Below are 27,558 nucleotides of genomic sequence, written 5' to 3'. Positions count from 1 at the left end.
AAAAAAAAAAAAAAAAAAAAAAAAAAAAAAAATGTGGAAACCCTAACTAAGCAGATCATGGCTGCAATTTCAGATCCAAAGGAAGATTTGGGAGGAGGCTGTTCCCATGGAGGCCGGGACCAGGAGGGCAGCCCTCCGCAGCATCCCACCTGTCCAAGGAGGGGTGGAGAGAGTGGCGGGCAGCTTCATTTCCCGCCCAGGCTTAAGCTCTGCGTTATCACACCATCTCTCAGAGGAAGGGACCTTGCGCATTAATCTCTTTTTCCTGACATTTCGAGTCAATTTAGATCCAATTTAGATCAAAGTCTGCTCTAGGAGAGCAGAAGAATTGTTTGAGGGGGAGGGGGTTGGGTGAGGGTGTTGTTAACCTTGAAGAGCGTGTGGTCTGGTTGGGGAAAATCGTACTTATGTGTGTGAAATAATTCTGGCAGTACAAAACATTGCAGCACAGGACCTAACGAGTTCCAAGATGTATGTTCCTTGGAGATGATTTTGCCAGGACTTGGATATCTAATACCTAAAAGTAGTGTCCTTATTTTTAAAAAGAAGAAGAAATCTTTAAAAACCAGTGACAATCCACCAAAATACATGTGCTAGGTAGGAATGAAAATTCTTGAGTTTTATTTCTATCAGAAAAGTGGAGTTTTCATATATATATATTTTTTGACATAGGCTCTCACTCTGTCACCCAAGCTAGAGTGCAGTGGCATGATCACGGCTCACTACAGCCTCCACCTCCTGGGTTCAGGTTATCCTTCCACCTCAGCCTCCCAAGTAGCTGGGACTGCAGGTATATGCCACCATGCCTGGCTAATTTTTGTATTTTTTTGTAGAGACAGGGTGTCTCTATGTTGCCCAGGGCTGGCCTTAAACTCCTGGGCTCAAGCGATCCTCCTGCCTCAGCCTCCCAAAGTGCTGGGATTACAGGTGTGAGCCACCACACCCAGCCGGATGTTCATATTTTATATGTGGATCCATTAGAATGCTTATGGCTGCAAGAGTAGAGTACATGCATCCCACAGATTTTACAATAAGGGACATTTGTTATCTCATATAAGAAGCAATCTCTGCTACGCCCATTGTGTGGGTGACTGTGCCCCACTTGGTTGTCAGATGGTAAATCACTTTTGGGGTGATCACATCCAGCGAAGCAAAATAGGAGATAGCCTCCCAGTGGGTCTCCTTTTATCAGGGAGGAATCTCCAAAGCTCCCCTCCCAGGCCAGCGTTAGGGCTATTTTAGCTGTAAGAGAGACTGAGAAAGGCACATCTGACCTTTCATCCTCTACCGAGGGCCCTACCTGCAAGAAAGGTGTGATGGGTATGTCAGGGAAAAGGGAGGCCACAAGAATGTCTGCAGTCACCTAGCAAGTGATAACATCTTGACAGTACTATTACATATATACTTTTTTTTTTTTTTTTTTTTTGAGACAGAGTCTCACTTTGTCGCCCAGGCTGGAATGCAGTGGTGCAATCTCCACTCACTGCAAGCTCCGCCTCCTGGGTTCACGCCATTCTCCTGCCTTAGCCTCCCGTGTAGCTGGGACTACAGGTGCCCGCCACAGCGCCCGGCTAATTTTTGTATTTTTAGTAGAGACGGGGTTTCACCATGTTAGCCAGGATGGTCTCGATCTCCTGACCTCGTGATCCGCCCGTCTCGGCCTCCCAAAGTGCTGGGATTACAGGTGTGAGCCACCGTGCCCAGCCCACATATATAAATTAAAGTGAGCACATACAGGTAGTTATACTGATGTTGTAAATAAGAGAACCTGTAACTCATTGTTGTAAAGATTATAAGCATAAGAGTCCCAGAGCCGGGTTCAGTGGCTCACGCCTGTAATCACAGCACTTTGGGCGGCCCAGGCGTGTGGATTACCTGAGGTCAGGAGTTTGAGACCAGCCTGGCCAACATGGTGAAACCCTGTCTTTACTAAAAATACAAAAAATAGCCAGGTGTGGTGGTGGGCACCTGTAATCCCAGCTACTCAGGAGCCTGAGGCAGGAGAATCTGCTTGAACCCCAGAGGAGGTTGCAGTGAGCCTAGATCGCACCATTGCACTCCAGCCTGGGCAACAGAGCAAGACTCCATCTCGAAAAAAAAAAAAAAAAAGAGTCCCACAGAACAGGAAGAAGGAAAGCAGACTGTGGGGTCAGAGAGACCAAGGTTTAAAACTCAGTTTTGTGGCCGGGCGCAGTGGCTCATGCCTGTAATCCCAGCACTTTGGGAGGCCGACGTGGGCGGATCACGAGGTCAGGAGATCGAGACCATCCTGGTTAACATGGTGAAACCCTGTCTCTACTAAAAATACAAAAAATTAGCTGGGCGTGGTGGCGGGTACCTGTAGTCCCAGCTACTCAGGAGGCCGAGGCAGGAGAATGGCGTGAACCCGGGAGGCGGAGCTTGCAGTAAGCCGAGATCGCGCCACTGCACTCCAGCCTGGGCGACAGAGCGAGACTCTGTCTCAAAAAAACAAAAAAAACAAAAAAAAAAACCCTCGAGTTTGCTACTTACTATGTGAACTTCTTTGGTCAATTTATAAAAGCTATGACGTTTCAACTTTCTCATTAGAATGATAAATTATTAAATTAGATGATTAATTTAATAAAGCCATATCATACCTCTCTATAGCATTGTTAAAAGGAAACTGTGTATTTGTGTTAATGTTAATTTTTCTTCATTTTTGTGCTTGGGGGGCTGTTTATTTGAGGATGGTCGGTGGGGTTGGGGGGGTCAGACCCATCCATCCCCCATGGAAGACCATTCACCTATCTTCAGATTGGCAGGGCACTTCCATAGACAAGAACATTCTGGATGCTCTGATGCTGAACACTACCAGAATCGGCCATGGATTTGCTTTGAGTAAACACCCTGCAGCCAGGGCTTACTCCTGGAAAAAGGACATCCCCATAGAAGTCTGTCCCATCTCTAACCAGGTATGTGTGACCCATGCGGCTAATCCCATATCATCTCCCCTAACCACTACCTCTGCTGTCTCAAACTCTTCCCCGTATAACTTCTCTCTCCTTAACTCTCTTGTTACCTACATCCCTCCACTCTCCCACCCCTGTTGGTAAAGTTATTCAGGAGGGGCCTTTTGCCTAAGCCACCAATAAGAATGAGACAGCAGGGAGGGTTCCCAGTGGGGTGGGATTTTGGGCAAATCTGTAGACAAAGCAAAAGGACAGCGAGGGGGGGAGGCCAGTGAAGTGGGATGGGCCATGGGATGCTGCTCCCCACGGTTTCTTGGGGTCCTCTGTGTCTGTGTTCAGTTAGCGCTTCTCTGAGCAGGACCAGAGGAGGAGCATGAGGACTGGCTTTGTTCCTTGTGTCTCCTTGTGACTCTGCCCAGAAGTCATCCCCATACTGGGGAGATAGTGATGGGAAGACAAAGGGAGCTGATGGGGCTCAAGGTCTCACCTCACTTGTGACTACTCTTTTCAGGGATCAGAGCTCATCTTTCTCCCTTGCCTCCTATTGGGCAGGTGCTGAAACTGGTGTCTGACTTGAGGAACCACCCTGTAGCCGCTCTGATGGCCATTGGGCACCCCATGGTAATCAGCTCTGATGACCCAGCCATGTTTGGTGCCAAAGGCTTGTCGTACGATTTCTATGAAGCCTTCATGGGCATTGGGGGGATGAAGGCTGACCTGAGGACCCTCAAACAGCTGGCCATGAACTCCATCAGGTGAGTGTCCCGTGTCCTCCCAGGCCCTCCTCCTTCCAGCCCGCAGCTTGTGTTTGTCTCTCTGTAGGCTTGAGGCAGATGCCTTGACGGTTCCTGTGGGTTCCTTCTCATCATGGCTGTTTAGTCCTTGCTGCTGGCCTGGGGAGAGTGCTCTGCAAGGCTCTAATGTCCCTTCAGTCTCCCTGCCCCGTCTCCAGCCCCTGCCCTGAGGCTGACCTGGGCCTCTCCTCTTCCTGCAGGTACAGCAGCCTGTTGGAGACGGAGAAAAATACTTTCATGGAAATCTGGAAGAAGAGATGGGATAAGTTCATAGCGGATGTGGCCACAAAGTGAGGAGAAGCTAGCCAGCCCTCCACAAGCTGTCTTCTCACACCCGCTGTCACTGCCTCTCACTCGTTCTTGAATCAGCTCCATGTCCCCATCAAATCAACGGCCTCTGTATGGAGCGACCCTGTCAGAAGCACTTGGCTGGCTGACCAAATTCATCCTCTGGAAATATTCTCTCTCAATCACAGTGACATTGACCTTCTTGGTTTTCTCCTCTCTCTGGCCATTTCTTCCAGTTTCCCTATTTCAGAGTCTCCTCCTCTCTCTGATCTCTGTGCTGTTTCCTCAGGACTCAGTCCTGGGCTTTCTTCTATTCTGATCTCTTTTTTTTTTTATTTTTTAAATTTTTTTGAGATGGAGTTTTGCTCTTGTTGCCCAGGCTGGAGTGCAGTGGCGCGATCTCGGCTCAGTGCAACCTCCGCTTCCTGGGTTCAGGCAATTCTCCTGCCTCAGCCTCCCGAGTAGCTGGGATTATAGGCATGTGCCACCACACCCAGCTGATGTTTGCATTTTTAGTAGAGACAGGTTTTCACCATGTTGGTCAGGATGATCTCGATCTCTTGACTTCGTGATCTGCCCACCTCTGCCTCCCAAAGTGCTGGTATTACAGGCCAAGCCACCATGCCTGGCCTCTTCTGGTCTCTTTAACTCTCTCCTCTTTATTTCTCTTCTCTCTCTGTACTCTTTTCCTGGGTAGTCTCATCCATTCCTTTGCTTTTTCATACCATTTATTTGTTCATGATTCCCACATTGATTCATGCACTTGGAGAGCTCACAGGAATCTCAGAAACTGACGAGGTACAATTCTGGACCCTCAGTCTCTTCCCTTTAAACCTTTCTTTTTCTCTCTCTTAATTTTTCTAAAGAGTGTCTTGCTACATTGCCCAGGTTGGTCTCCAACTCCTGGTGATCCTCCTGCCACAGTCTCCCGAAGTGCTGGGATTACTGACATGAGCCACCACACTCAGCCGTTTAAACTTTTCCCTGGCCTTTCCCATAGCTGGTGAAAGACACCTCCATCTATTCCACCCAGTTGCTCAAAGCAGGAATTTTCAGTGCAAGTCTTGTTGCTGCGCTGTCCTCCACTCCCTATATCAGAACGCATCCCGCATCCGGACTCCAACAGTGGCACTCTACCTGCACGCTGCTGCCCAGTCCACGCCACCATCCTCCTGCCCGAGCTATGACAACACCTCCTCACTGATCTCCCCTTTCTTCCCTTTGCCTCCTCCAGCTCATTTTTCACAGAGTAGAATGGCATTTTGTTTGTTTGTTTTGTTTTGTTTGAGATGGAGTCTCGCTGTGTCGCCCAGGCTGGAGTGCAGTGGTACCATCTCAGCTCACTGCGAGCTCCGCCTCCCAGGTTCACGCCATTCTCCTGCCTCAGCCTCCCAAGTAGCTGGGATTACAGGCATGCGCCACCACGTCTGGCTAATTTTTGTATTTTTAATGGAGATGGGGTTTCACTATGTTAGCCAGGCTGGTCTCAAACGCCTGACCTCGTGATTCGCCTGCCTCGGCCTCCCAAAGTGCTGGGGCTACAGGCGTGAGCCACCCGCCTGGCCTAGAATGACTTAAAATATCAAATTAAATCAGGTCACTCTTTTGCTTACAACCCAGTGCATGTCTCCACAGGGCATACAGCATCCGATTTAATCTGGATCCATTCCAGCACCTTCCTCTCCCAGTCTCCTTGAGGGCCCTGACCCTGGCGGCCCTTTCTTCCTCAAATGTCCTCGGCTCTATACTGTGCCTGGGTCTTTTCTCCTTCTCTCTGCCCGGAACATTCCTTCTTTTCCCTTTTGTCTTGCCCACTCCTCTTTACCCTTCAAGTTTCAGGTTCATGTCACTGTCTCAGAGAGGTTTTCCTATGCCCGTCCTGTTTCTCTCAGGGAGCCTTGCTCTTTTCTGTCATGCCTCAAATCACAATTTACAATCGGATATTTATTTCTGTGTCTACAGTCTCACCCTGCCAGACTGTAAGCCCCATGTGGGCAGGCACTCATGATTGTTTCTGATTGTTTCACGCGTGCTGCTAACCCAGAGCCTGGGCCCAAAGCTAGTTAGGACTCAATAAACAATGCATTGAATGAGTGGCTGTCACTGTATCTGTTCAGCCAGCAGCCAAGGCAGGGGGGAGTAGAGCAGAGCCGCCCCAAATAAAAGACCTGGTGTGATCAGAGTCCAGCTCCTCACCTGGCCTTGGAAGAAGGATGCAAGAAACCAGCCCTGTCCTCACCCAACTCAAGGATGGCAGAGAATCAAAGAATTCCTTAAAAGCCCCAGGAGGATGCGAATGTCTTCTCATCCATCTTCTATGACCTGTACAGAGCTCTCAGGCAGCAGCGAGCCCTATTCTCCGTTCCTAGTTTTTTTTTTTTGTTTTTTTTTTGAGACGGAGTCTCGCTCAGTCACCCAGGCTGGAGTGCAGTGGCCGGATCGCAGCTTACTGCAAGCTCCGCCTCCCGGGTTTACGCCATTTTTCTGCCTCAGCCTCCCGAGTACCTGGGACCACAGGCGCCCACCACCTCGCCCGGCTAGTTTTTTGTATTTTTTAGTAGAGACGGGGTTTCACCGTGTTAGCCAGGATGGTCTCGATCTCCTGACCTCGTGATCCACCCGTCTCGGCCTCCCCAAGTGCTGGGATTACAGGCTTGAGCCACCGCGCCCGGCCCATTCCTAGTTTATCACCATTTGATTCTGGGAACTGGTAAAAGCCTTGCGACCAGGAGTCAGCAACCACAAGCTGTGCCTGGGTGGAAGAAGACAACCTCTAGAGTCTTGTCTAACTCTGCAGGTGATTCAGCGCCTTACCCAATCCCTGAAGATCTCTTTTAGGTCTCAACTCCACTAACTTACATTTAATAGTTAGTAAAGATGGACTTTAGCACAATGGACTTCTGTAGCAAGTTGCCATGGCTGCAGGGGACCTCCAGCACAGGCAGACGCAGACAGTCTCTGGCCTGGACTTGCTGATTTGGCAAATGATTTGGCAAAATGAACCAGCAATAGTGTTGCCTTTGTGTCCAGTTCTTCCTTCTGTTTTGTTTTTTTTTTTTTTGAGACAGAGTCTCGCTCTGTCACCTAGGCTGGAGTGCAGTGGCGCGACCGTGGCTCACTGCAACCTCTGCCTCCTGGGTTCAAGCGATTCTCCTGCCTCAGCCTCTCGAGTAGCTGGGTTTACAGGCGCCTGCCATCACACCTGGCTAATTTTTGTATTTTTAGTAGAGATGGGGTTTCACCATGTTGGCCAGGCTGGTCTTGACCTCATGATCCGCCCGCCTCTGCCTCCCACAGTGCTGGGATTACAGGCGTGAACCACCACCCCCAGCCCCAATTCTTTCTTCTTGACTTTATTCCTCATTGCATAGGCCTAGTCCTATTGAACTAAATGTCCACGGAGCATTTATCTGATCATTTTGAAGTAATTTCAAACAAGTTGCAAGAATAGTACAAAAAACTCTTACCAGGCCAGGCACAGGGGGTCACGTCTGTAATCCGAGCACTTTGGGAGGCCGAGGCGAGTGGATTGCTTGAGCCCAGGAGTTCGAGACCAGCTTGGGCAACATGGCCAGACTTCATCTCTACTAAAAATACAAAAATTAGCTGGGCATGGTGGGGTGTGCCTGTGGTCCTAGCTACTCAGAAGGCTGAGGTGGGAGGATCACTTGAGCGCAGGAAGCGGAGGTTGTAGTGAACTGAGATTGCACCACTCCACTCCAGTCTGGCCAATAAAGGGAGACCCTGTCTCAAAAAACAAACAAACAAACAAAAATAACAACAACAACACAAACCTCTAACATTCTCTTTGCCCAGGTTCCCCCAGTTATTAACAGTTACAACATTTGATTCGATATATCATTCTTTCTCTGTCTCTATCTAATTGCTCTCTCTATATATACCCTATTTTTTTCTAACCACTAAGTAGCAGATATTATGTCTTTTATCCCTAGATTCTCCAGTGTGCCTTTCCTAAAGACAATGATATTCTCCTATGGAGCCACAGCACATCCGTCCCAATCAGAAAATTATTAACATTGAAAAGATGCTAGTATCTGGCTCCGGCCCCGCTGAGCTTTGTTTTGTTTTGTTTTGGTTTTGGTCCAGAACCCAATCCAGGATCACAAGTTACATTTAGTTGTCAAATCTCTCGTCTCTTTCAGTCTGAAACAGTTTCTTAGTCTTCCTTTGTGCTTTGGAACCTCATTTTTGAAGAGTACAGGCCAGTTATTTCACAGACTATCCCTCATTTCAGGTTCCTCTAATGTTTCCCTAGGAAGAGGCTCAGGGGATACACTTTTGAGAGGAGCACCTTAGCAACAAGGCTTTGTCCTTCTCAGTGTACACACCAGGGGTACATGAATGGGGCCAAGTGTTACACTTCCAGCTTGTTGTTAAACCTTTAGGAGTCTGAAATTGGTCTTAATGGGATATATATATATATATATATATATTTTTGAGACAGGGGTCTCACTTTGTTGCCTAGGCTAGAGTGCAGTGGCAGGATCCCTGCTCACTGCAGCCATTACCTCCTGGGCTCAAGCAATCCTCCTGCCCAGCATCCAAAGTACTTGGGACTACAGGGGTGCACCGCCACCTCGGCTAAGTTTTCTTTATCTTTTTACTTTTTGTACAGATGGGATCAGGCTATACTGTCTAGCCTGTCTCAAACTCCTGGCCTCAAGCCATCCTCCCTCCTTGGCTTCCCAAAGTGCTAGGATTACAGGCATGAGCCATGCCACCAGGCTTGTGGGAGGTTTTGTGCCACAAAAATCAGCAAATGTTACAAATCCATGTCCCCACCAGCCAGCTGTTACACATTTGCTAGCATACTGATGCGTACAATGTTAATTTGTTTCAATATGATGCTGACTTTGATCACTTAAATTGATTTCTGCCAGAATTTGCCACTGTGAAGTTACCATTTTTCCCTCAGTAATTAACAAATATTTGGAGAGGAGACACTTTATGTAAAAGTCTTCACTCCTCCTTAAAACTTTACCCATTACTGCTTGCATCCACTGAGGACTTTTGTCTAAATCTGCTATTACTATCATGGTTGCTGTTCCATTTATTGCTGTGTAGCAAATTATCCCAAAACGTAGTGGCTTGAAGCAAAAATAAAAATTTATGGGGCCAGGCGTGGTGGTTCATGCCTGTAATCCCAGCACTTTGGGAGGCCGAGGCGGGTGGATCACCTGAGGTCAGAAGTTCAAGACCAGCCTGACCAAAATGGGGAAACCCCGTCTCTACTAAAAACACAAAATTAGCCAGGCATGGCGGCACATGCCTGTAATCCTAGCTACTTGGGAGGCTGAGGCAGGATAATAGCTTGAACCCAGGAGGCAGAGGTTGCGGTGAGCTGACATGGCACCACTGCACTCCAGCCTGGGCAACAAGAGCGAAACTCCGTTTCAAAACCAAACCAAAAACAAACAAACAAACAAACAAACAAAAATATTTATGAGCTCTCCCAGTGTCTGTGGGTCAGGGGTTTGGGCAGAGCCCAGCTGGGCAGTTCTGCTCGGGGTCTCTCGTGAGGTCCTTGTCACAGTGGAGGCAGAGCTGGAGCTGACGGGACGCCGGGGTCACCTCTCTACACAGCCCCAGGGCTCAGCTGCTGCTTTCCTATGGCTAGTTTGGGCTTCTTCCCATTGGCCTCAACTTCTGGGGTAAGGATTCCTGGGAATAAATGGAAGATTCTGGAAGTCATATGGCATCATTTCCCAACAGTAACAAAAAACACCTCCTGATTTTAAGAGGAGACAGAGATCCCAACTTTTGATAGAAGATTGTCAAAGTCACATTATAAAAAAGAATATATAGGATAACAGAAGTTGTTGGAAAATATTTCAGAAAATACAACCATCAAATGGTGATTTTTTTTCCTCCCTCCCTCCCTTCCTTCCTTCCCTCCTTCCCTCCCTCTCTTTCTTCCTTCTTCCTTCCCTCCTTCCTTCCTTCTTTTCTTTTTTCTTTTTCTGGGTCTCCCTCTGTCACCCAGGTTGGAGTGTAGTGGTATGATCACGACTCACTGCAGCTTTGACTTTTTGGGTTCAGGTAATCCTCCAGCCTCAGCCTCTCAAGTAGCTGGGACTACAGGTGTGCGTCACTGCAGCCAGCTAATTAAAACAACTTTTTGGTACAAACAGTCTCACTATGTTGCCCAATATGGCTCAAACTCCTGGGTTCAAGCAATCCTGTCACCTCAGCCTCCCAAGCACTGGGATTACAGGTGTAATCCACTGTGCCTGGCCAAAATGGTGATTTTCTAATGCTACCATTTCTTCCATATTTGTTAGTTGCCATTTTGCTGCAAGGAAGAACAATTCCTTCCCTCCCACCTTCCTTTTTTCCTTTTTTTTTTTTTTTTTTGAGACAGAGTTTCGCTCTTGTTGCTCAAGCTGGAGTGCAATGGTACAGTCTCAGCTCACTGCAACCTCCACCTCCTGGGTTCAAGCAATTCTCCTGCCTCAGCCTCCCAAGTAGCTCAGACTTCAGGCACCTGCCACCATGCCTGGCTAATTTTTGTATTTTTAGTAGAGACAGGGTTTCACCATGTTGGCCAGGCTGGTCTCGAACTGCTGACCTCAGACGATCCGCACACCTGGGCCTCCCAAAGTGCTGGGATTACAGGCATGAACCACTGCGCCTGGGCCCTTTTTTCCTTCTACCAGTATGACTCGGGGATTCAAGTTGTGTTCAATGGGCTATAATCCATTACTAGCACTATTTATTGTAATGCCTACACTATTCCAGATCTGGCCATGGGAGTCCTGTTAAGCTGGCTGCTGATAAAGTTCTATAATTTTTTGAGAATTTTCTTACTTTTTCCTTTCTTTCTTTTTTTTTTTTTGTTACAGGGTCTTGCTCCATCCCCCAGGCTGGAGTACAGTGGCGCCATTACAGCTTATTGCAGCCTTGACCCCATAGGCTCAAGCTATCCTCCTACCTCACCCTCCCTAGAAGTTGGGACGACAAGCACATACCATCACGTCTGGCTAATTTTTGTATTTTTTGTAGAGATGGGGTCTTGCCATATTGTCCAGGCTGGTCTCAAACTCCTGGGCTCAAGCAATTTGCCCACCTCAGCCTCCCAAAGTGCTGTGATTATGGGTGTGAACCACTCCGTCTGGCCAGACGTCCTTATTTTCTTACGCAATAAAATGTTGTAGGTTCATTTTGTACTTTCCCTGTATCATGCCTGAGCTCAGTCATTTCTCCAGGGAGTTCTGTTCCTTTCGGTAGAGAATAATATTTAGTAGCCCAGATCTAGGCACCAGATGTGCCCATTGTTACTGGAGTATGTATGTGCGTGTGTATAGACACACAAATACAATTTATGCATATTAAAATGGAAATACATGGCCAGGCATGGTAGCTTATCCCTGTAATCCTATCACTTTGGGAGACTGAGGTGGGTGGATCACTTGAGGTCAGGAATTCGAAACCAGCCTGGCCAACATGGTGAAACCCCATCCCTACTAAAAATACAAAAAAATTAGCCAGGTATGGTGGTGGGCAACTGCAATCCCAGCAACTCGAGAGGCTGAGGCAGGAGAATCGCTTGAACACAGGAGGGGGAGGTTGTAGTGAGCCAAGATCATGCCACTGCACTCCAGCCTGGGCGAGACTCTGTCTCAAAAACAAACAAACAAAAATCCCAAACCAAACAAAACAAAAAAATGGGCAGGAAGAGGGAAAGAGTTGAAAGAAGAAGAGAAAACGATGGAATTGTTAGACTGGAAGTGATCTCTGGAATGGAGGGCTAGGCTACCTTAGCAGCACTACTGAAGCTGCCATTTCAGAGGAAATGTGTGTTAGTCAAATTTTATTCTTTTTTCCTTAAGAAGACCCTTCAAATATGTATAAACCTCAGTACTGCCCCAAAATCTGGATCTGCGCCTGCTCTAGATCAGCTCTTCATTAGGAAGGAGGAAAGCGAGGTGGAGGTGTGTTCGTTTGAAAAGACTAGCTGAGGCCGGGCGCCGTGGCTCAAGCCTGTAATCCCAGCACTTTGGGAGGCCGAGCAAGGGCGGATCACGAGGTCAGGATATCGAGACCATCCTGGCTAACACAGTGAAACCCTGTCTCTACTAAAAATACAAAAACTAGCCGGGCGAGGTGGCAGGCGCCTGTAGTCCCAGTTACTCGGGAGGCTGAGGCAGGAGAATGGCGTGAACCCGGGAGGCAGAGCTTGCAGTGAGCTGAGATCTGGCCACTGCACTCCAGCCTGCACTCCAGCCTGGGGAAGAGAGCGGGCCCCCGGTTCAAAAAAAAAAAAAAGAGAAGACTAGCTGAAAAGAGAAAACTTACAGGAGCCTCAGCCTACGAGGGGCCCTGAAAGACTGCAACCAGCCTCACCTTCAGGGAGAGCAGCCCAAGCCTTCCTCAGGAAGATGTCCCTGTTTCTTTTTCTTTCTTTTTTTTTTTTTGAGAAGGAGTCTTGCTCTGTCGCCGGGGCTGGAGTGCTGTGGCTAGATCTCAGCTCACTGCAAGCTCCACCTCCCGGGTTTATGCCATTCTCCTGCCTCAGCCTCCGGAGTAGCTGGGACTACAGGCGCTCACAACCTCGCCCGGCTAGTTTTTTGTAATTTGTTAGTAGAGACGGGGTTTCACAGTGTTAGCCAGGATGGTCTCGATCTCCTGACCTCGTGATCCGCCCGTCTGGGCCTCCCAAAGTGCTGGGATTACAGGCTTGAGCCACCGCGCCCGGCCTCTTTTTCTTTTTTTTTTGAGACCGAGTCTCGCTCTGTCACCCAGGCTGGAGTGCAGTGGTGCAATCTCAGCTCACTGCAACCTCTGCCATCCCAGTTCAAGTGATTCTCCTGTCTCAGCCTCCTGAGTAGCTGGGATGACAGGTGCGCGCCACCACACCCGGCTAATTTTTGTATTTTTAGTAGAGTCGGGGCTTCACCATGTTGGCCAGGCTGATCTCGACCTCCTGACCTCAAGTGATCTGGCTGCCTCAGCCTCCCAAAGTGCTGGGATTACAGGCGTGAGCCACCACACCTGGTGCCTGTTCCATTCTTAAAGCTCACCAGAATGCGATTCTGTAAACTGTCTCAGCCACCCATTCCCGAATCCCAAATGGCTCTTTCCCATGGTCAGGATTTCAATGACTGGTGCCATCCTTGGCTCTCACAGGAATTGATCCCTTCGGGAGGACGGTATGAAAATGCATCTGTAAGCTCAGATGAAGTCAGCATGCTAGGGTTGGAAATACTATTTTCACATACATAATCTAGGTTACCTAATTTATTGTTTTGAGACAGGGTCTCACTGCCCAGCCTGGAGTGCAGTGGTGTGATCATAGCTCACTATGATCTTGACCTCCCGCCTCAGCCTCTCAAGTTGTTGGGACGACAGGCGCGCACCACGACGCGGGCTGTTTATTTAATAGAGATGGGGGTCTCCTTTTGTTGCCCAGGCTGGTATTGAACTCCCGGCATCAAGTGATTCTCCTGCCTGGACCTCCCACGGCTCTGGGATTACAGGCCTGAGCCACCTTGCCAGCTCAGTATGTTACTTTAAATAGCAGTCATCCTAAAAATAGCTTACCCTCCTCTGTCCTTCCCTTCGTGGAAAGGGTGTAAAAACAACATTTGGGGGCTGTAACTGCTGCCGAGATCTCTGGAGCAAGGTGGGTGCAGAGGTGTGATTTGGGTTTAGGCTGTGCTCCGAAAAAAGCAGGGCCGAGCTGCTGGTTTTGAATTTGTCCAGGCTTTTTAGCCAATAGCCTCTTCCTCCGCCACCTTCCGGGGTGGGGGAGGGGTGGGACCCAGCCTTCCAAAACGCCTTTGCTGAGGAACCATGCACCTTGGATGAGGGCCCCAGCTCAGCCAGGCCACCCTGAGGCTAAGCCAGCCCGGGGTGGGGACTGGTGGAGGGACTAGAGTTTCTTAGATTCACAGAGTAGCAGAGCTGGGAGAGGCCTAAAGACCTTCTTATCCACGCGTTTGTGTTTCTGATGACTGATTTAAGGCCCAGAGAGGGTCAGTAATTCTTCCATGTCGCACAGTGGGTGGCAGCAGGTATGTGCTCGTCCTGGGACACAGAACTGTTTTCTTCGCTGGTCTGGAGTGGATTTCGGGGGTCGGCACCTGCATCCCAGTGAGCTCTCGGCGCCCGTCACTCCTGGCTGAGTGGGGTCGGTCGGCCTCCATCCCTAATCTCCCCGGCTGCAGAGCCAGGGCGCAGCGGCCTCCAGGGGGCGCCGCCTCCGGGCCGCGCCGACCCTCCCGAGCCCTGTTCTCTCTGGCCGGGGGTCAGCCCCGGAAACAGCCTCAGTTTCCTGTCCCTTCCCTGCCCGGGAGCAAAGATGTAGGCGCCCAGGCCCTGCCCGCGAGCTTCCTTTGTCCGGCGGTCCCTAGCGGCGCGTCCTGCCCCGCCGTCCCGCAGCTTGCGGATGGCTGCGGCCCCCCGAGCTCCGGGTGGCTGCGGTGGCGGGGAAACGGGAGAACGCAGGCGGCCATTCGCTGGGGCCGGCGGCCGGCGGGAGGCGATGGCCCCAGGCTCGGCGCACCTGTGGAACTGCGCGGGCGGCGCGGCGCTGCTGCCCCCTGCCGGTCGTGCCCGGTCCCACCCCCGTGTCCACCCTGGCCCGGGTGCCCTCGGGGTCCCTCGCGTCACTGTGGGCAGCGCCAAGCTATGGCTTCCCTTGGCGGAGCGGGGTGGGCCCGCGGGACGGCACAGAGCTCCCCTGCAGCGAATACGCTGGTTTTAGTTGCTTCCCACAGATCACACATGGCCTCGCCTGTTCGCAGGGTCCCCTCCCGGCCTCAACCTGCTGCCAGGCAGCATGGGCCGCTGGTGACCTTGGGTCTTCCTGGCCTCTATGCTTTTAGAGTAGAGGCTGGGTGTGGCGGCGCCTGTAGACCAGCATTCTGGGAGGCCCAGGAGTTCTAGACCAACCTGGGGAACACAGCGAGACTGTCTCTTCAAAACAAAACAAAACAAAAACAAAAAAAGGGTAGAACCCATAGTACAGGATGAGAGAGTAGCGCCTCAATGAATTTTACATTTTAATTGCATTTAAAATTAAAATGAATCTATATACAATCACATTGCAAAAATTCAAAAAGTATGAAAAGGAACACATTCGAAAGGCTTGTGTCCACCTCTGTTTTCCACCGTCCTCTTTCCCATCCCACCCGTTCTCCCACCAGGAGTTTCTTGTGTTTCTTTATGCAAAATAAACAAAAGCAAATATATATTGTTTTTCCCATTCTGATGCAAAAGGCAGCACGGTATCCACACTGTTCTGAACTCTTTTTTTTTTGAGACAGGGTTTCACTCTGCTGCCCATACTGGGGTGCAGTGGCACAATCTCAACTCACTGTAGCCTCCACCTCCTGGTTTCAGGTGATTCTCCTGCTTCATCTGGACCACAGGCGCACACCACCATGCCCGGCTAATTTTGTATTATTATATTTTTCGAGATGGAGTCGTGCTCTGTTGCCCACAGCTGGAGTGCAATGGCAGGATCTCGGCTCACTGCAACCTCCACCTCCCGGGTTCAAGCAATTCTCCTGCCTCAGCCCGAGTAGCTGGGATTACAGGGGTGCACCACCACACCTGGCTAATTTTTGTATTTTTAGTAGAGACGGGGTTTCACCGTGTTGACTAGGCTGGTCTCGAACTCCTGACCTCATGATCTGCCCACCTCGGCCTCCCAAAGTACTGGGATATCAGGAATGAGCCACCACGCCCCGCCTAGGTTTTGTATTTTTATTTTTAGTTTTTATTTTTTTGAGATGAAGTCTTTGCTCTTGTCACCCAGGCTGGCGTGCAATGGCACCATCTTGGCTCACTGCAATCTCTACCTCCCAGGTTCAGGCAATTCTCTTGCCTCAGCCTCCTGAGTAGCTGGGATTACAAATGCACACCACCACGCCTGGCTAATTTTTTTATTTTTAGTAGGCCAGGCTGGTCTCAAATTCCTGACCTCAGGTGATCCAGCCACCTCCCAAAGTGCTGGGATTACAGGCGTGAGCCAACGTGCCCAGCAAATTTTTGTATTTTAGTACTTGAACTCCTGACCTCAGCTGATCCACACGCTTTGGCCTTCCAAACTGCTGGGATTACAGGATGGAGCCACCACGCCTGGCCCGACAGAGTTCTAAGCATGTAGGAAGCATGCAAAGTCCACGCAAGTCCCTTGGCTGGGCTGCTAGCCTCCCTGCTTGGTACCTGCTGGCTGTTCCCCAGGAGGGCAGATAGACTCCCAGCTATCTGCCATCTTGGCATTGTGGCCCATCCTCCTGTGGCCCAGCTCCCTGGCCCATCCCTAGGCTGCACTGCACTTTCCAGTCAGGGCAGTGCCTGGACCCTCCAAATACAGCTCCTGCCATGGCCTCTCCCAAATCCCAGGGGCAAACGGGGCATTGATGCACTTAGCTCAGCCCTCACACTCTCCTGCCACTGACCCTGAGAAGGGGCAGCTGGCACCAGAGAGTCTCTGAGCTGAACCTGGGCTCATCCTGCAAAGTCCTTCCTAGGGAGACTGGCATGTAGGCAAGGGGCTCAGCTCCTGAAGGCCCCCAGACTCCCATAGGAGGGGAGGGGATTCCAGGGACAGGCAGAGGGAAGGCTCCTGGGGAGTCAGTTGCCCTCCAGAGCCCAGGCTTACGGGTGGGTTGAGCAGATGGAGCTACTGCCCAATTCTGTCTCCCCATGCCCTGACTCCAAGTGACCCCACTGACTGCTGCCCCTGTGGCTCTAGCCATGAATGGGTCCCAGCCTTTGACTGGCTGTACTTCACTGGTGTGATGGTTAATTTTCGGTGTCAACTTAACTGGATCAAGGGACACCTAGATAGCTGGTAAAGCAGTGTCTTGTGAGGCTGCTTCCAGAGAAGACTGCCGTATGAATTGGTGGGCTGGGTGGGGTAGGCACCCTGTCAATATGGGAGGGTACCATCCAATCAGCTGGGAGCCCCGATAGGACAAAAAGGCAGAGGAAGGGCAAATTTGCTGTCTCTCTCCTGGAGCTGGGACATCAGAAGTCTAAGGGTCTTGACCTTTAGAGCTGGGACTTGCACCAGCAGCCCCCCAGGTTCTCAGGCCTTCAGACTCAGACTGAGTCACACCTTCAGCTTGCCTGGTTCAGAGGCTCTCAGACTTGAACTGAACCATGCTCCCAGCAGCCCCAGGTCTCCAGGCGGCCTGTCGTAGGACTTCTCAGGCCTCCATAATCATGTGAGCCAATTCACCTAATAAATCCCTTCTCGTTTATCTGTCTGTCTATCTATCTATCTATCTATCTATCTATCTATCTATCTATCTATCTATCTGCCTGCTACAGGTTCTGTATCTCTGGAGAACCCTAATACGGTTAGGATGCAAATTGGAAGGGACACCACCTGTTGAATAGTCCCGCTGAAAGAATCAATCCTAAATCTTATCAAGACTTGAGATCCAGGCAGGGCGCAGTGACTCAGGGCTGTAATCCTGGCACTTTGGGAGGCCAAGGCAGGCAGATCACTTGAGGTCAGGAGTTCAAGACCAGCCTGGACAACTTGGTGAAACCCCATCTCTACAAAAATTAGCCAGGCATGATGGTGGGAGACTGTAATGCCAGCTACTCCGGAGGCTGAGCAGCGAGAATCCCTTGAACCGGGAGGCGGAGCTTGCACTGAGGCGAGATCGTGCCATTGCACTCCAGCCTGGGCAACAGAGTGAGACTCCATCTCAAAAAAACAAAACAAAACAAAAAAAAACAGGACAAAACAAAACAAAAAAACACAAAACAAACAAAAAAAGAACTCTGTCAGTTCTTTGGTTCTGACTGTGATCAGAACTAAAGAATCAGGCAGTGGTTCGTATGCCTGTAATCCCAGCACTTTGGGAGGCCAAGGCAGGTGGATCGCTTGAGCTTAGGAGTTTGAGACCAGCTTGGGCAACATGTCGAAACCCCATATCTGCCAAAAAATACAGAGGCTGAGGTAGGAGGATTGCTTGAGCCCAGGAGGTTGAGGCTGCAGTGAGTTGAGACAGTCACTGCACTCTAGCCTGGGCAATGGAGGGAGACCCTGCCTCTTAAAAAAAAGAAAAGGAAAGGAAAAAAGAACTCTGTCTACTGGTGTTTCCTTCCTCCCTCCTCTTCATCTCTGTTGGGTTTTAAAATTTCCTTGATCAAGCTTCTCTTGCCCTTCCTTTTCTCTCTCTTTCTCTCTAGCTTCTCCTTTCTCCCTTCCCTCCTCGCCTTTCCTTTTTATTGCCCCTTTCCCACAAGAAACCAGCCTGTCTTCAACGTGGATACACTGGACTGGACAGAAGGAGTCAGGCTGGCGCACCTGGCCCAGGGGCAGCTCGGAGCCTGAATCTCTAGGGCTCTCTCCTCTGCCTGCACTTGGAGCCATGACCCAGCCTGACCCTCCACAGGGACCGTGCCAAGGGCTCTGTCCCTTGCCAGCATTTCAGGCACTTTGGGCCAGAGTTTCCTGGAGCAAGTGACGATGGGTGGGGAGAGGACAGTACGGACACAGGAACAGGAGGACATGGCAAAGGCAGAAGCTGGGCAGGGCTGGGATGGGAGCACCCTATCAAGAGCCCTGGGTGGAGGAGAGCTGTCCGTTTGGCCGGGAAGCTCCCTGAGTTACTTTCTTTCTTTCTTTTTCTTTTTATTTTTTTTTGAGACAGAGTCTCGCTTTGTCGCCCAGGCTGGAGTGCAGTGGTGATCACGGCTCACTGCAAGCTCCGCCTCCTGGGTTCATGCCATTCTCCTGCCTCAGCCTCCCTGGTAGCTGGGACTACAGGAGCCCGCCGCCATGCCCCCCTAAAATTTTTTGTTTTGTTTTTTTTTGTTTGTTTTTTGTTTTTTTTTGAGACGGAGTCTCGCTCTGTCACCCAGGCTAGAGTGCAGTGGCCGAATCTCAGCTCACTGCAAGCTCCGCCTCCCGGATTCACACCATTCTCCTGCCTCAGCCTCCAGAGTAGCTGGGACTACAGGCGCCGCCACCTCGCCCGGCTAGTTTTTTTTTTTTTTCTGTATTTTTTAGTAGAGACGGGGTTTCACCGCGTTAGCCAGGATGGTCTCGATCTCCTGACCTCCTGATCCGCCTGCCTCGGCCTCCCAAAGTGCTGGGATTACAGGCTTGCGCCACCACGCCCCGCCGATTTTTTGTATTTTTAGTAGAGACGGGGTTTCACCATGTTAGCCAGGATGGTCTTGATCTCCTGACCTCGTGATCTGCCCACCTTGGCCTCCCAAAGTGCTGAGATTACAGGTGTGAGTCACTGCACCTGGCCTTTTTTTTTTTAAGTGACAAGGTCTCTGTCGCCTAGGCTGGAATGCAGTGGTGCAGTCCTCCCACATTAGTTTCCTGAGTAGCTGGGACTACAGGCACACACAACTGTGCCAGGCCAATTTTTTTTGGAATTGGGGTCTCCCTGTGTTCTCCAGGCTGGTCTCAACTCCTGGCCTTAAAGATTCCTCCTGCCTCAGCCTCCAAAAGTGATTTATTCCTAAAACTCCTACAGCCTCTTTCCCCACCAGCCCCAGACTAGAGACCCCTACTGCACCTTCCCATCCCCCACAGATGAGCAGAATACCTGGCCACCTCTGTTGTAGTGTGAGTTCAGGTGCCCACGCGATCTCGGGACCATTCCTCCCCAACTCCCCAGGTCCCTTCTGAGGGCAGGAAGCACAGGGAGAACAGAGAATGCCAAACGTTGAGCTCATTCCCTCTGTGGCATGAATACCTGACACTTGGTCCTATCCTGAACGTAAACTCTGCATGTGGTAAGGAGGGCAAGAGCAAGAGGCACTATGAGAATGACAAGGTGAAGCGACAGGCAGAGACAGGCCCGAGGGCTCCAGTGGCAAGCTGGAGGGCTCCAGTGGCAAGGCGGAGGTTGCATTGAGCCGAGATCGTGCCACTGCACTGCAGCCTGGGCGACAGAGTCAGACTCCGTCTCAAAAAAAAAGTCAAGGTATGGTGGCTCACACCTGTAATCCCAGCACTTTGGGAGGTGGAGGCAGGAGCATTACTGGCCAGGAATTCTAGACCAGCCTGAGTGACATAGTGAGACTGTGTCTAGAAAAAAAATTAGCTGGGCATGGTGACGCATGACTGTGACCCCAGCTACTCGGAGGCTGAGGTGGGAGGATTGGTTGAGGTCAAGGCTGCAGTGAACTTTGATCGCGCCACTGCACTCCATCCTGAGCGACGGATACCCTGTCACACACACAAAAAAGGAACCCAGGCTTTTCTGCTTAAATCTGAATCATTGAAAAATAGACAAGGCACAGATGAAAATAAAAATATCAGCTTTATTACTGCTAAAAACTTGTTGGAGAACACCACTTATTTGGGAGACAACACGGGCTTGCTGATGCTACCCTTGATTACAGGTATCTACCTGTCCTTGGCACAGGTATAAAGCCCAGCCCTCCACACTGCAGGGACAGGCAGAACACACACTTCTGATGGACCAGCTGGCTTCTAAGAGGAGCGGGGACCAAGCCACATATGCTTGGTTCTTCCTTCCCAGCTTCTCTCAGGTAAGTCACGCTTCCTCTTCCCCAGGTAGAGAGAGGCCAGGAGTATTAATAGAAGTCCCATTTTCAGGGAAACATGACGAGTAGGAAATACATATTCCTTCCCTACAAAGAACTCCACCTTCTCAAAATTCTCTCTTAGCAAGACTGAGTGTGTGTGTGCGTGTGTGTCAGAGATGGAGAGAGATAGACAGAAAGAGAGAGATAGAGAGACAGAAAGAGAGAGAGAGACAGTGAGCAGTAAACTCTTCTGCAAGCCCTTCCTGACCCCCAGCTAGGGGGACCCGCCCATCTCTCTGTGGCCTGTTACCCATCCTCCACCCCTGTTCTTCCAGCCACAGCTTCCCTGCCATTCCTGTGCTGGGAACCAACTTCTCTTTTTTTCCGTCTGCCTCCTACTGGTGTGAGGTAGGATATGCCAATTTCCCTCCTTTATCCTTTATTCCTTCTCATGTGGAAAAGCAACCATGACTTTTAGCCAGGCATAAGGCTATATTTTCTAGCCTTCTTTGCTGCTAGGCATGGCCATATGGTTAAGTTTTGGCCAATGAGGTGTAAGCAGAAGTGGTGTAACAGACCCCTTGGAACTGCACCTGTAGGGAAATGGCATACCCCTTTTTGTCTCTTTCCTGGTGGCTGGCATGTGAACATAAGGGCTGGAGCCTGAGCAGCTATCTTAGACCATGAAGTAGCAACTGTGCAGTGAAGGCCGTGAAGGAGCAAAATAGGAGCCTGGGTGCCTAACAAGTTTGTGGAACCACAATACCAAGACTGTGTTGTTCTCTCCCAACTACTTCGTTTATATGAGAGAAACACATTTCTTTTTTTTTTTTTTTGAGACGGAGTCTCGCTCTGTCGCCCAGGCTGGAGTGCAGTGGCGCGATCTCAGCTCACTACAAGCTCCGCCTCCCGGGTTCATGCCATTCTCCTGCCTCAGCCTCCCGAGTAGCTGGGACTACAGGCGCCCACCATCTCGCCCGGCTAGTTTTTTGTATTTTTAGTAGAGACGGGGTTTCACCGTGTAGACCAGGATGGTCTCGATCTCCTGACCTCGTGATCCACCCGTCTCGGCCTCCCAAAGTGCTGGGATTACAGGCTTGAGCCACCGTGCCCGGCCGAGAAACACATTTCTTTATTTAAGCCACTGCTCTTTGGAGGTTTCTGTGACTTGCAGCCAAACCTAATCCTAACTAATAGAAAATGTGTGTGGGTGATAGCAGGTTTACAGATGTCTAGATGCAGACACATGTTTGCAAGTTTGTGGAGAAAGTAGGAGTATGAACAGTCATTCACCTGTTGGTTTTTTTTGTGTGTTTTTTGAGATGGAGTCTTACTCTGTCACCCAGGCTGGAGTGCAGTGGTGCGGTCTCGGCTCACTGCAACCTCCACCTCCCGAGTTCAAGTGATTTCCCAGCCTCGGCCTCCCGAGTAGCTGGGATTACAGATGCGTGCCAACATGCCCAGCTAATTTTTGTATTTTTAGTAGAGACGTGGTTTCACCATGTTGGCCAGGCTGGTCTTGAACTGCTGACCTCAGGTGATCTGCCCACCTCCACCTCCCAAAGTGCTAGGATTACAAGTGTGAGCCACCACGCCTGGCCTCACCTGCCTATTAATGTTAACTGAGCACCCATCATGTGCAAGGCACCATGCATAATGGGACCTGTGAGGGAGACAGACGTGAATCAGAGAGACACTGCCCTCAAGCAGCTTAGAGTCCAGGGCATCGAGCTTGTACATGCATGAGGTTGGAACTTCCCACAGTGTATCTTCTGTTCTGTCATCTTTCCTGAAAAGAACTGGCTCACCTCGTATTCCTGCCAGGAATGGCTGCTGTTTTATGGTGTTCGGGCCACAACTGAGGATGACTGAAAGCAAGGCAGGCCTGAGAGAAAAATATGGATCGTTTGAGATGAGCAGGGCCCACAGATATGAGTGCTGGGGCACCAGTTGAACAGAACTGTGGTCATATAGGTGTGGCTGGGGGCTGGGGATGGAGAACAGGGAGTAGCATCTGTTCTGGGATGGGAAGCGCATGGTCTCCAGAACATACTGGTCCAGCGTCTGCTCAGAGACATACTAACTCCTAAAGCAGAACTTCCTAAAGTGGGTCAGCAGCATGAGCATCCTGGGGAGCTGATCAGATATGCACATCCAACCTCCAAGGGGCGCACCATCAATCTGTGTTTTTAGGAGACCTCCAGGTGATTCTGATGGATGCTCAAGTTAGAGAATCCCGGACTTCTGAAGCCAGGTACGAAGGCGGGGCAAGTCAGTGCATAGAAGGCTACAAATTCCAAATATAGTGTAATCCAAGCACCGAAGCTCCCTCTGAGACAAAAGATGATTTAACAAACCCCACGAGTAACATGTGATTGAAAACTGGTGAGGCCCTTCTAATTAACACCCACGGTCCATTTGTACAGAGGGTACAAAACATAATCTGGATAAACTCAGAAGACGTGCTGATGTAAAGACTTGGGAAGTCTCCAAATTCAATCAAGTGAACAGAGCAAATATTCTGAACTTGAATATGAAAGAACATCTTAATGTGAGTGTGTTGTAACATGACTGGGAAACAAAATAAAGATGTGTTAAGTAACAGCAGGGCAGGGGTCGACTTACAATGTAAGCCACAGAGCCCGAGTTTGTTAGTGTTTATTCAGCACTGCCCAAAGGATAGAGCTAGGGGTTGCAGAATATGTGCTCTGTGCATCTGGCAGGATGAAAGACACCTAGAACAGTACAGGGTAGACATGAGTGAGTGCCCTTGTTTCTGGAAGTGCAAACTCTTTAACATGGCAAGCCTTAGCTGTGAGATTTCTCCTTAGAGGATGGTTCTTACCTTTTTCTGGCTTATGAACTCAGAGAATCTAATAGACTTACCACATACACACACAGTCTTTGATTCAATAATCATGTTGGAATCTCCCGAAGTGCACCTTCTGTCATCTTTCACTGAAACAGACAAACCAACCAAACCAACTAAAACAACAGCAAAACCCAGCCCATTTCTGGTTCCTGCTTTGCATGGGCTGCGATAGTCTTATGGCATTCAGTCCACAATGGAGGAAGGATGAAAGCAAGGCAGGCCCATGTGGGGAACACTGTTGAATTAGGCTGAGAACTCCCAAAGATTAATAACGCTAAGTATGACACAGTCCTGATCACCAAGATATTAGTTGTCTTTTGCTGTATAATGAATTACCCCAAAGTGTAATGACTTAAAACAGCAAACCTTCATTATCTCCTGGTTTCTGAGGGTTAGGAATTCAGGAGTGACTTAGCTGGGTGGTTTTGCCTCAGGGTGGTTCATGAGGTTTTGGTCAAGGGGTCTGCCAGGAATAGAGGTTCCACCTCCAAGCTTATCTCTCCTGACTATTGGTAGGATGCCTCAGATCCTCACCATGTGGGCCTTTCTATAGGGCTGCTCGAATGGCCTCACCACATGACATCTCTACCATGCGTCTAGCTTTCCTAGAATGAGTAATCCAAATGAGGGCAAGGTGGAGGTCACAGTATCTTTTATGATCTAGCCTTGGAAATCAACTACACTCACTTCTGTCCCATGTTATTTATTAAAAAGTCAGTGAAGTCCAGACCACACTCAATGGGAGGGGAATTAGAATTAGAATTAGAATTAGACTCCAGCTTTTTTTTTTTTTTTTTTTTGGAGACAGAGTCTCACTCTGTTGCTCAGGCTGGAGTATAGTGGCACAATCTTGGCTCACTGCAACCTCTGCCTCCTGAGCTCAAGAGATCCTCCCACCTTAGCCTCCTAGAGTAGCTGGGACTACAGGTGTGTGTCACCATGACTGGCTAATTTTTTTTTTCCTATGTATTTTTTGTGGAGACAGGGTTTTGCCATGTTGCCCAGGCTGGTCTGGAATTCCTGGGCTCAAGTGATCTACCTGCATTGGCCTCCCAATTGTTGGGATTACAGGCATGAACCACCACACCCACCCAACTCCAGTTTTTTTTTTTTTTTTCTTGGGAGACAGAGTCCACTCTGTCGCTCAGGCTACAGTGCAGTGCCTCAATCTCAGCTCACTGCAACCTCTGCCTCCCGTGTTCAAGTGATTCTCCTCCCTCAGCCTCCTGAGTAGCTGGGATTACAGGCACACCATGCCTGGCTATTTTTTGTATTTTTAGTAGAGACAGGGTTTCACCATGTTGGCCAGGCTGGTCTCAAACTCCTGACCTCAGGTGATCCACCTACCTTGGCCTCCCAAAGTGCAGGGATTACAGGCACGAGCCACTGTGCCTGGCCTTTTTTTCTTTTTTTTTTTTTTGAGATCGAGTCTTACTCTGTTGCCCAGGCTGGAGTACAGTGGTGCGATCTCGGCTCACTGCAACCTTCATCTCCCAGGTTTAAGCAATCCTCCAGCCCAGCCTCCCGAGTAGCTGGGATTACAGGCACACGACCAACTAATTTTTGTATTTTTAGTAAAGACAGGGTTTCACCATGTTGGCCAGGCTGGTCTTGAACTCCTGACCTCAGGTGATCCGCCTACTTTGGCCTCCCAAAGTGCTGGGATTGCAGGTGTGAGCCGCTGGGCTTGGCTAGGCTTTTAAGGAGCCGATTGTCAAAAAAACTGTGGGCATATTTAAAAGCCATCATACCAAGAAATTTCTAATGACTAAATCAGTTTCTAGGTAGTTTAATAGAAGGAAGGGATTAGGAACATTGCAATCCTAGAGAGCTATGTCCCCTGGCAGGATTTAAGGGTTGGGCTATTGTGAGTTTGACTGACTTGAGTTAGTCTTCCAAATTCTGATCTACTGTAGTTGAACTGAATTAAGATCTTGCCCTTCAAAGCTGAGGACTAAAGGACACTGCTAACTTCTTCTTTTTATTTTATTATTATTATTATTTTTTCGAGATGGAGTCTCACTCCGTCACCCAGGCTGGCGTGCACTGGCGCGATTTCGGCTCACTGCAACTTCTGCTGCCCAGGTTCAAGCGATTCTCCTGCTTCAACCTCCTGAGTAGCTGGGATTTAAGGTGCCTGCCACCGCGCCTGGCTAGTTTTGTGTGTGTGTGTGTGTGTGTGTGTGTGTGTGTGTGTGTGTGTGTTTTTTTTGAGACGGAGTCTCACTGTCGCCCAAGGTTGAGTGCAGTGGCCGGATCTCAGCTCACTGCAAGCTCCGCCTCCCGGGTTTACGCCATTCTCCTGCCTCAGCCTCCTGAGTAGCTGGGACTACAGGCGTCCGCCACCTCGCCCGGCTAGTTTTTTTCTTTTTTTTTTTTTTTTGAGATGGAGTCTTGCTCTGTCGCCCAGGATGGAGTGCAGTGGCGCGATCTCGGCTCACTGCAAGCTCCGCCTCCCAGGTTCACGCCATTCCCCTGCCTCAGCCTCCCGAGTAGCTGGGACTACAGGCGCCCGCCGCCAGGCCCAGCTAATTTTTTTGTATTTTTAGTAGAGTCAGGGTTTCACCGTGTTAGCCAGGATGGTCATGATCTCCTGACCTCGTGATCCGCCCGCCTAGGCCTCCCAAAGTGCTGGGATTACAGGCTTGGGCCACCGCGCCCAGCTGTATTTTTTTTTTGTATTTTTTTTTTTTTTGAGACGGAGTCCCGCTCTGTCACCCAGGCTGGCATGCTGGCATGCAGTAGCGCGATCTCGGCTCAATGCAATCTTCGCCTCCTGGGCTCCAGCGATTCTCCTGCCTCAGCCTCCCAAATAGCTGGGATTACAGGCATGTGCCACCACCCCCGGTTAATTTTGTAGTTTTAGTAGAGACAGGGTTTCTCCACGTTGATCAGGCTGGTCTCAAACTCCTGACCTCAGGTAAGCCGCCTGCCTCGGCCTCCCAAAGTGCTGGGATTACATGCGTGAGCCACCATGCCCGGCCAATTTTTTGTATTTTTAGTAGAGACGGGGTTTCACTATGTTGGCCAGGCTGGTCTTGAACTCCTGACATCATGATCCACCCGCCTCAGCCTCCCAAAGTGCTGGGATTACAGGTGTAAGCCACCCTGCCCGGCCCTATTTTATTATTTTTAAAATAGAGAAGGGGACTCCCTGTGTTGCCCAGGGGTGATCTGGAACTCCTGAATTCAAGCGTTCCTCCCACCTTGACCTTCCAAAGTGCTGGGATTACAGGGGTGAGCCACCGCACCCTGGCCTGCTAACTTGTGGGGCAGTACAGTCTCTGTCCATACCCTCAACTCCCTTCCTCTCTGCTAGTCCTAAATACATTGTAGGCTCCCGCGTTTTTAGCGTAGCTATACCTATGAACCTATGGGCCAAAGAATCTGAGGGCATCCTACACATTTCAAAGGGTGGGAATGGAGACTTCTCTTTCTTCAGCAGAATCTCCCCTCATGACCGGGGACTACCAGATCCAGTTCTGCTAGGGGCCTCCATGGACCGAGTCGGCTTCCTCTCCACTCTCAGTGACCGAAGTCCATTCTTTGCTCATTCACCCTTGTGTCTACTGCGGGAGCCGCGCAGCGGACACAGTTGTGTTCCTTAAGTGTTTGCTGACTTAGTCATCCGGCCCTCTCTAGAGTAGTTATTTTGTACCGTGTATTACATTCCTGCCTCTACCTCTCCGCAGTGCGCGCGTCGGGGCGGGCTCAGGTGCGCAGTCTCCCTATGCTCGGGGAGGGCGTCAGCGGGTTTGCACAAACACTGAAAGACTTAACAATTGGCGCGCGACGACCGTCCCTTGACTGACACCGGCCCAGAGGGCCTGAACACCACTAAGGGTCTGCCCCAGCGACCGGTCCCTGAAGTCAAGGTTGAGACCCCCGGCCCAGACAGTCCGCGAAACTGAGGAAGGCCGGTCTGGGGCCTGCCGCGCGTGTTCCCGGGATCCGCAGGCGCGGGGCGACAGTGCAGGCGCCCCCGCCCAGGTCGTACCCACCGTGCGCCGCGGCCCGCTCACCGCGATCTCGGTCTAGGAGGCGGCGGGACCTCGCACTTCTTCCTTACAACGTAGCCCCTGTGGCCCGAGGGTCGAGTTCCGTAGGCGCCTGACCGGCTCCGCGCGCTTACAGGACTACAACTCCCGTGATGCCGCGCGCGCCGACCGCT

At 50.3% G+C, this 27,558-nt stretch overlaps 2 protein-coding genes across 5 annotated transcripts in view; both read left to right on the top strand.

Annotated features, from left to right (window-relative positions):
* Positions 1 to 5,394, top strand: part of ADA2 (adenosine deaminase 2) — a 46,344-nt gene extending 40,950 nt beyond the window's left edge. For 2 of the 4 annotated variants that reach the window (XM_023192090.3, XM_023192093.3), the window contains 3 exons: positions 2,776 to 2,933; positions 3,483 to 3,685; positions 3,925 to 5,394. In XM_023192090.3, coding sequence (XP_023047858.1) covers positions 2,776 to 2,933; positions 3,483 to 3,685; positions 3,925 to 4,018 — 455 coding nt within the window. In that variant the 3' untranslated portion in view covers positions 4,019 to 5,394. The remainder of the gene's footprint in view (positions 1 to 2,775; positions 2,934 to 3,482; positions 3,686 to 3,924) is intronic. The other 2 variants (XM_023192091.3, XM_023192092.3) reach the window with 1 other exon arrangement.
* MICAL3 (microtubule associated monooxygenase, calponin and LIM domain containing 3) overlaps positions 1 to 27,558 on the top strand; it is a 1,031,057-nt gene that overhangs the window by 791,250 nt on the left and 212,249 nt on the right. The gene's annotated exons all lie outside the window — the stretch shown is intronic.

Source organism: Piliocolobus tephrosceles, chromosome 19 (genome assembly GCF_002776525.5).
Source record: "Piliocolobus tephrosceles isolate RC106 chromosome 19, ASM277652v3, whole genome shotgun sequence".
Lineage (NCBI taxonomy): Eukaryota > Metazoa > Chordata > Mammalia > Primates > Cercopithecidae > Piliocolobus > Piliocolobus tephrosceles.
This window is presented reverse-complemented; position numbering and strand designations above follow the sequence as displayed.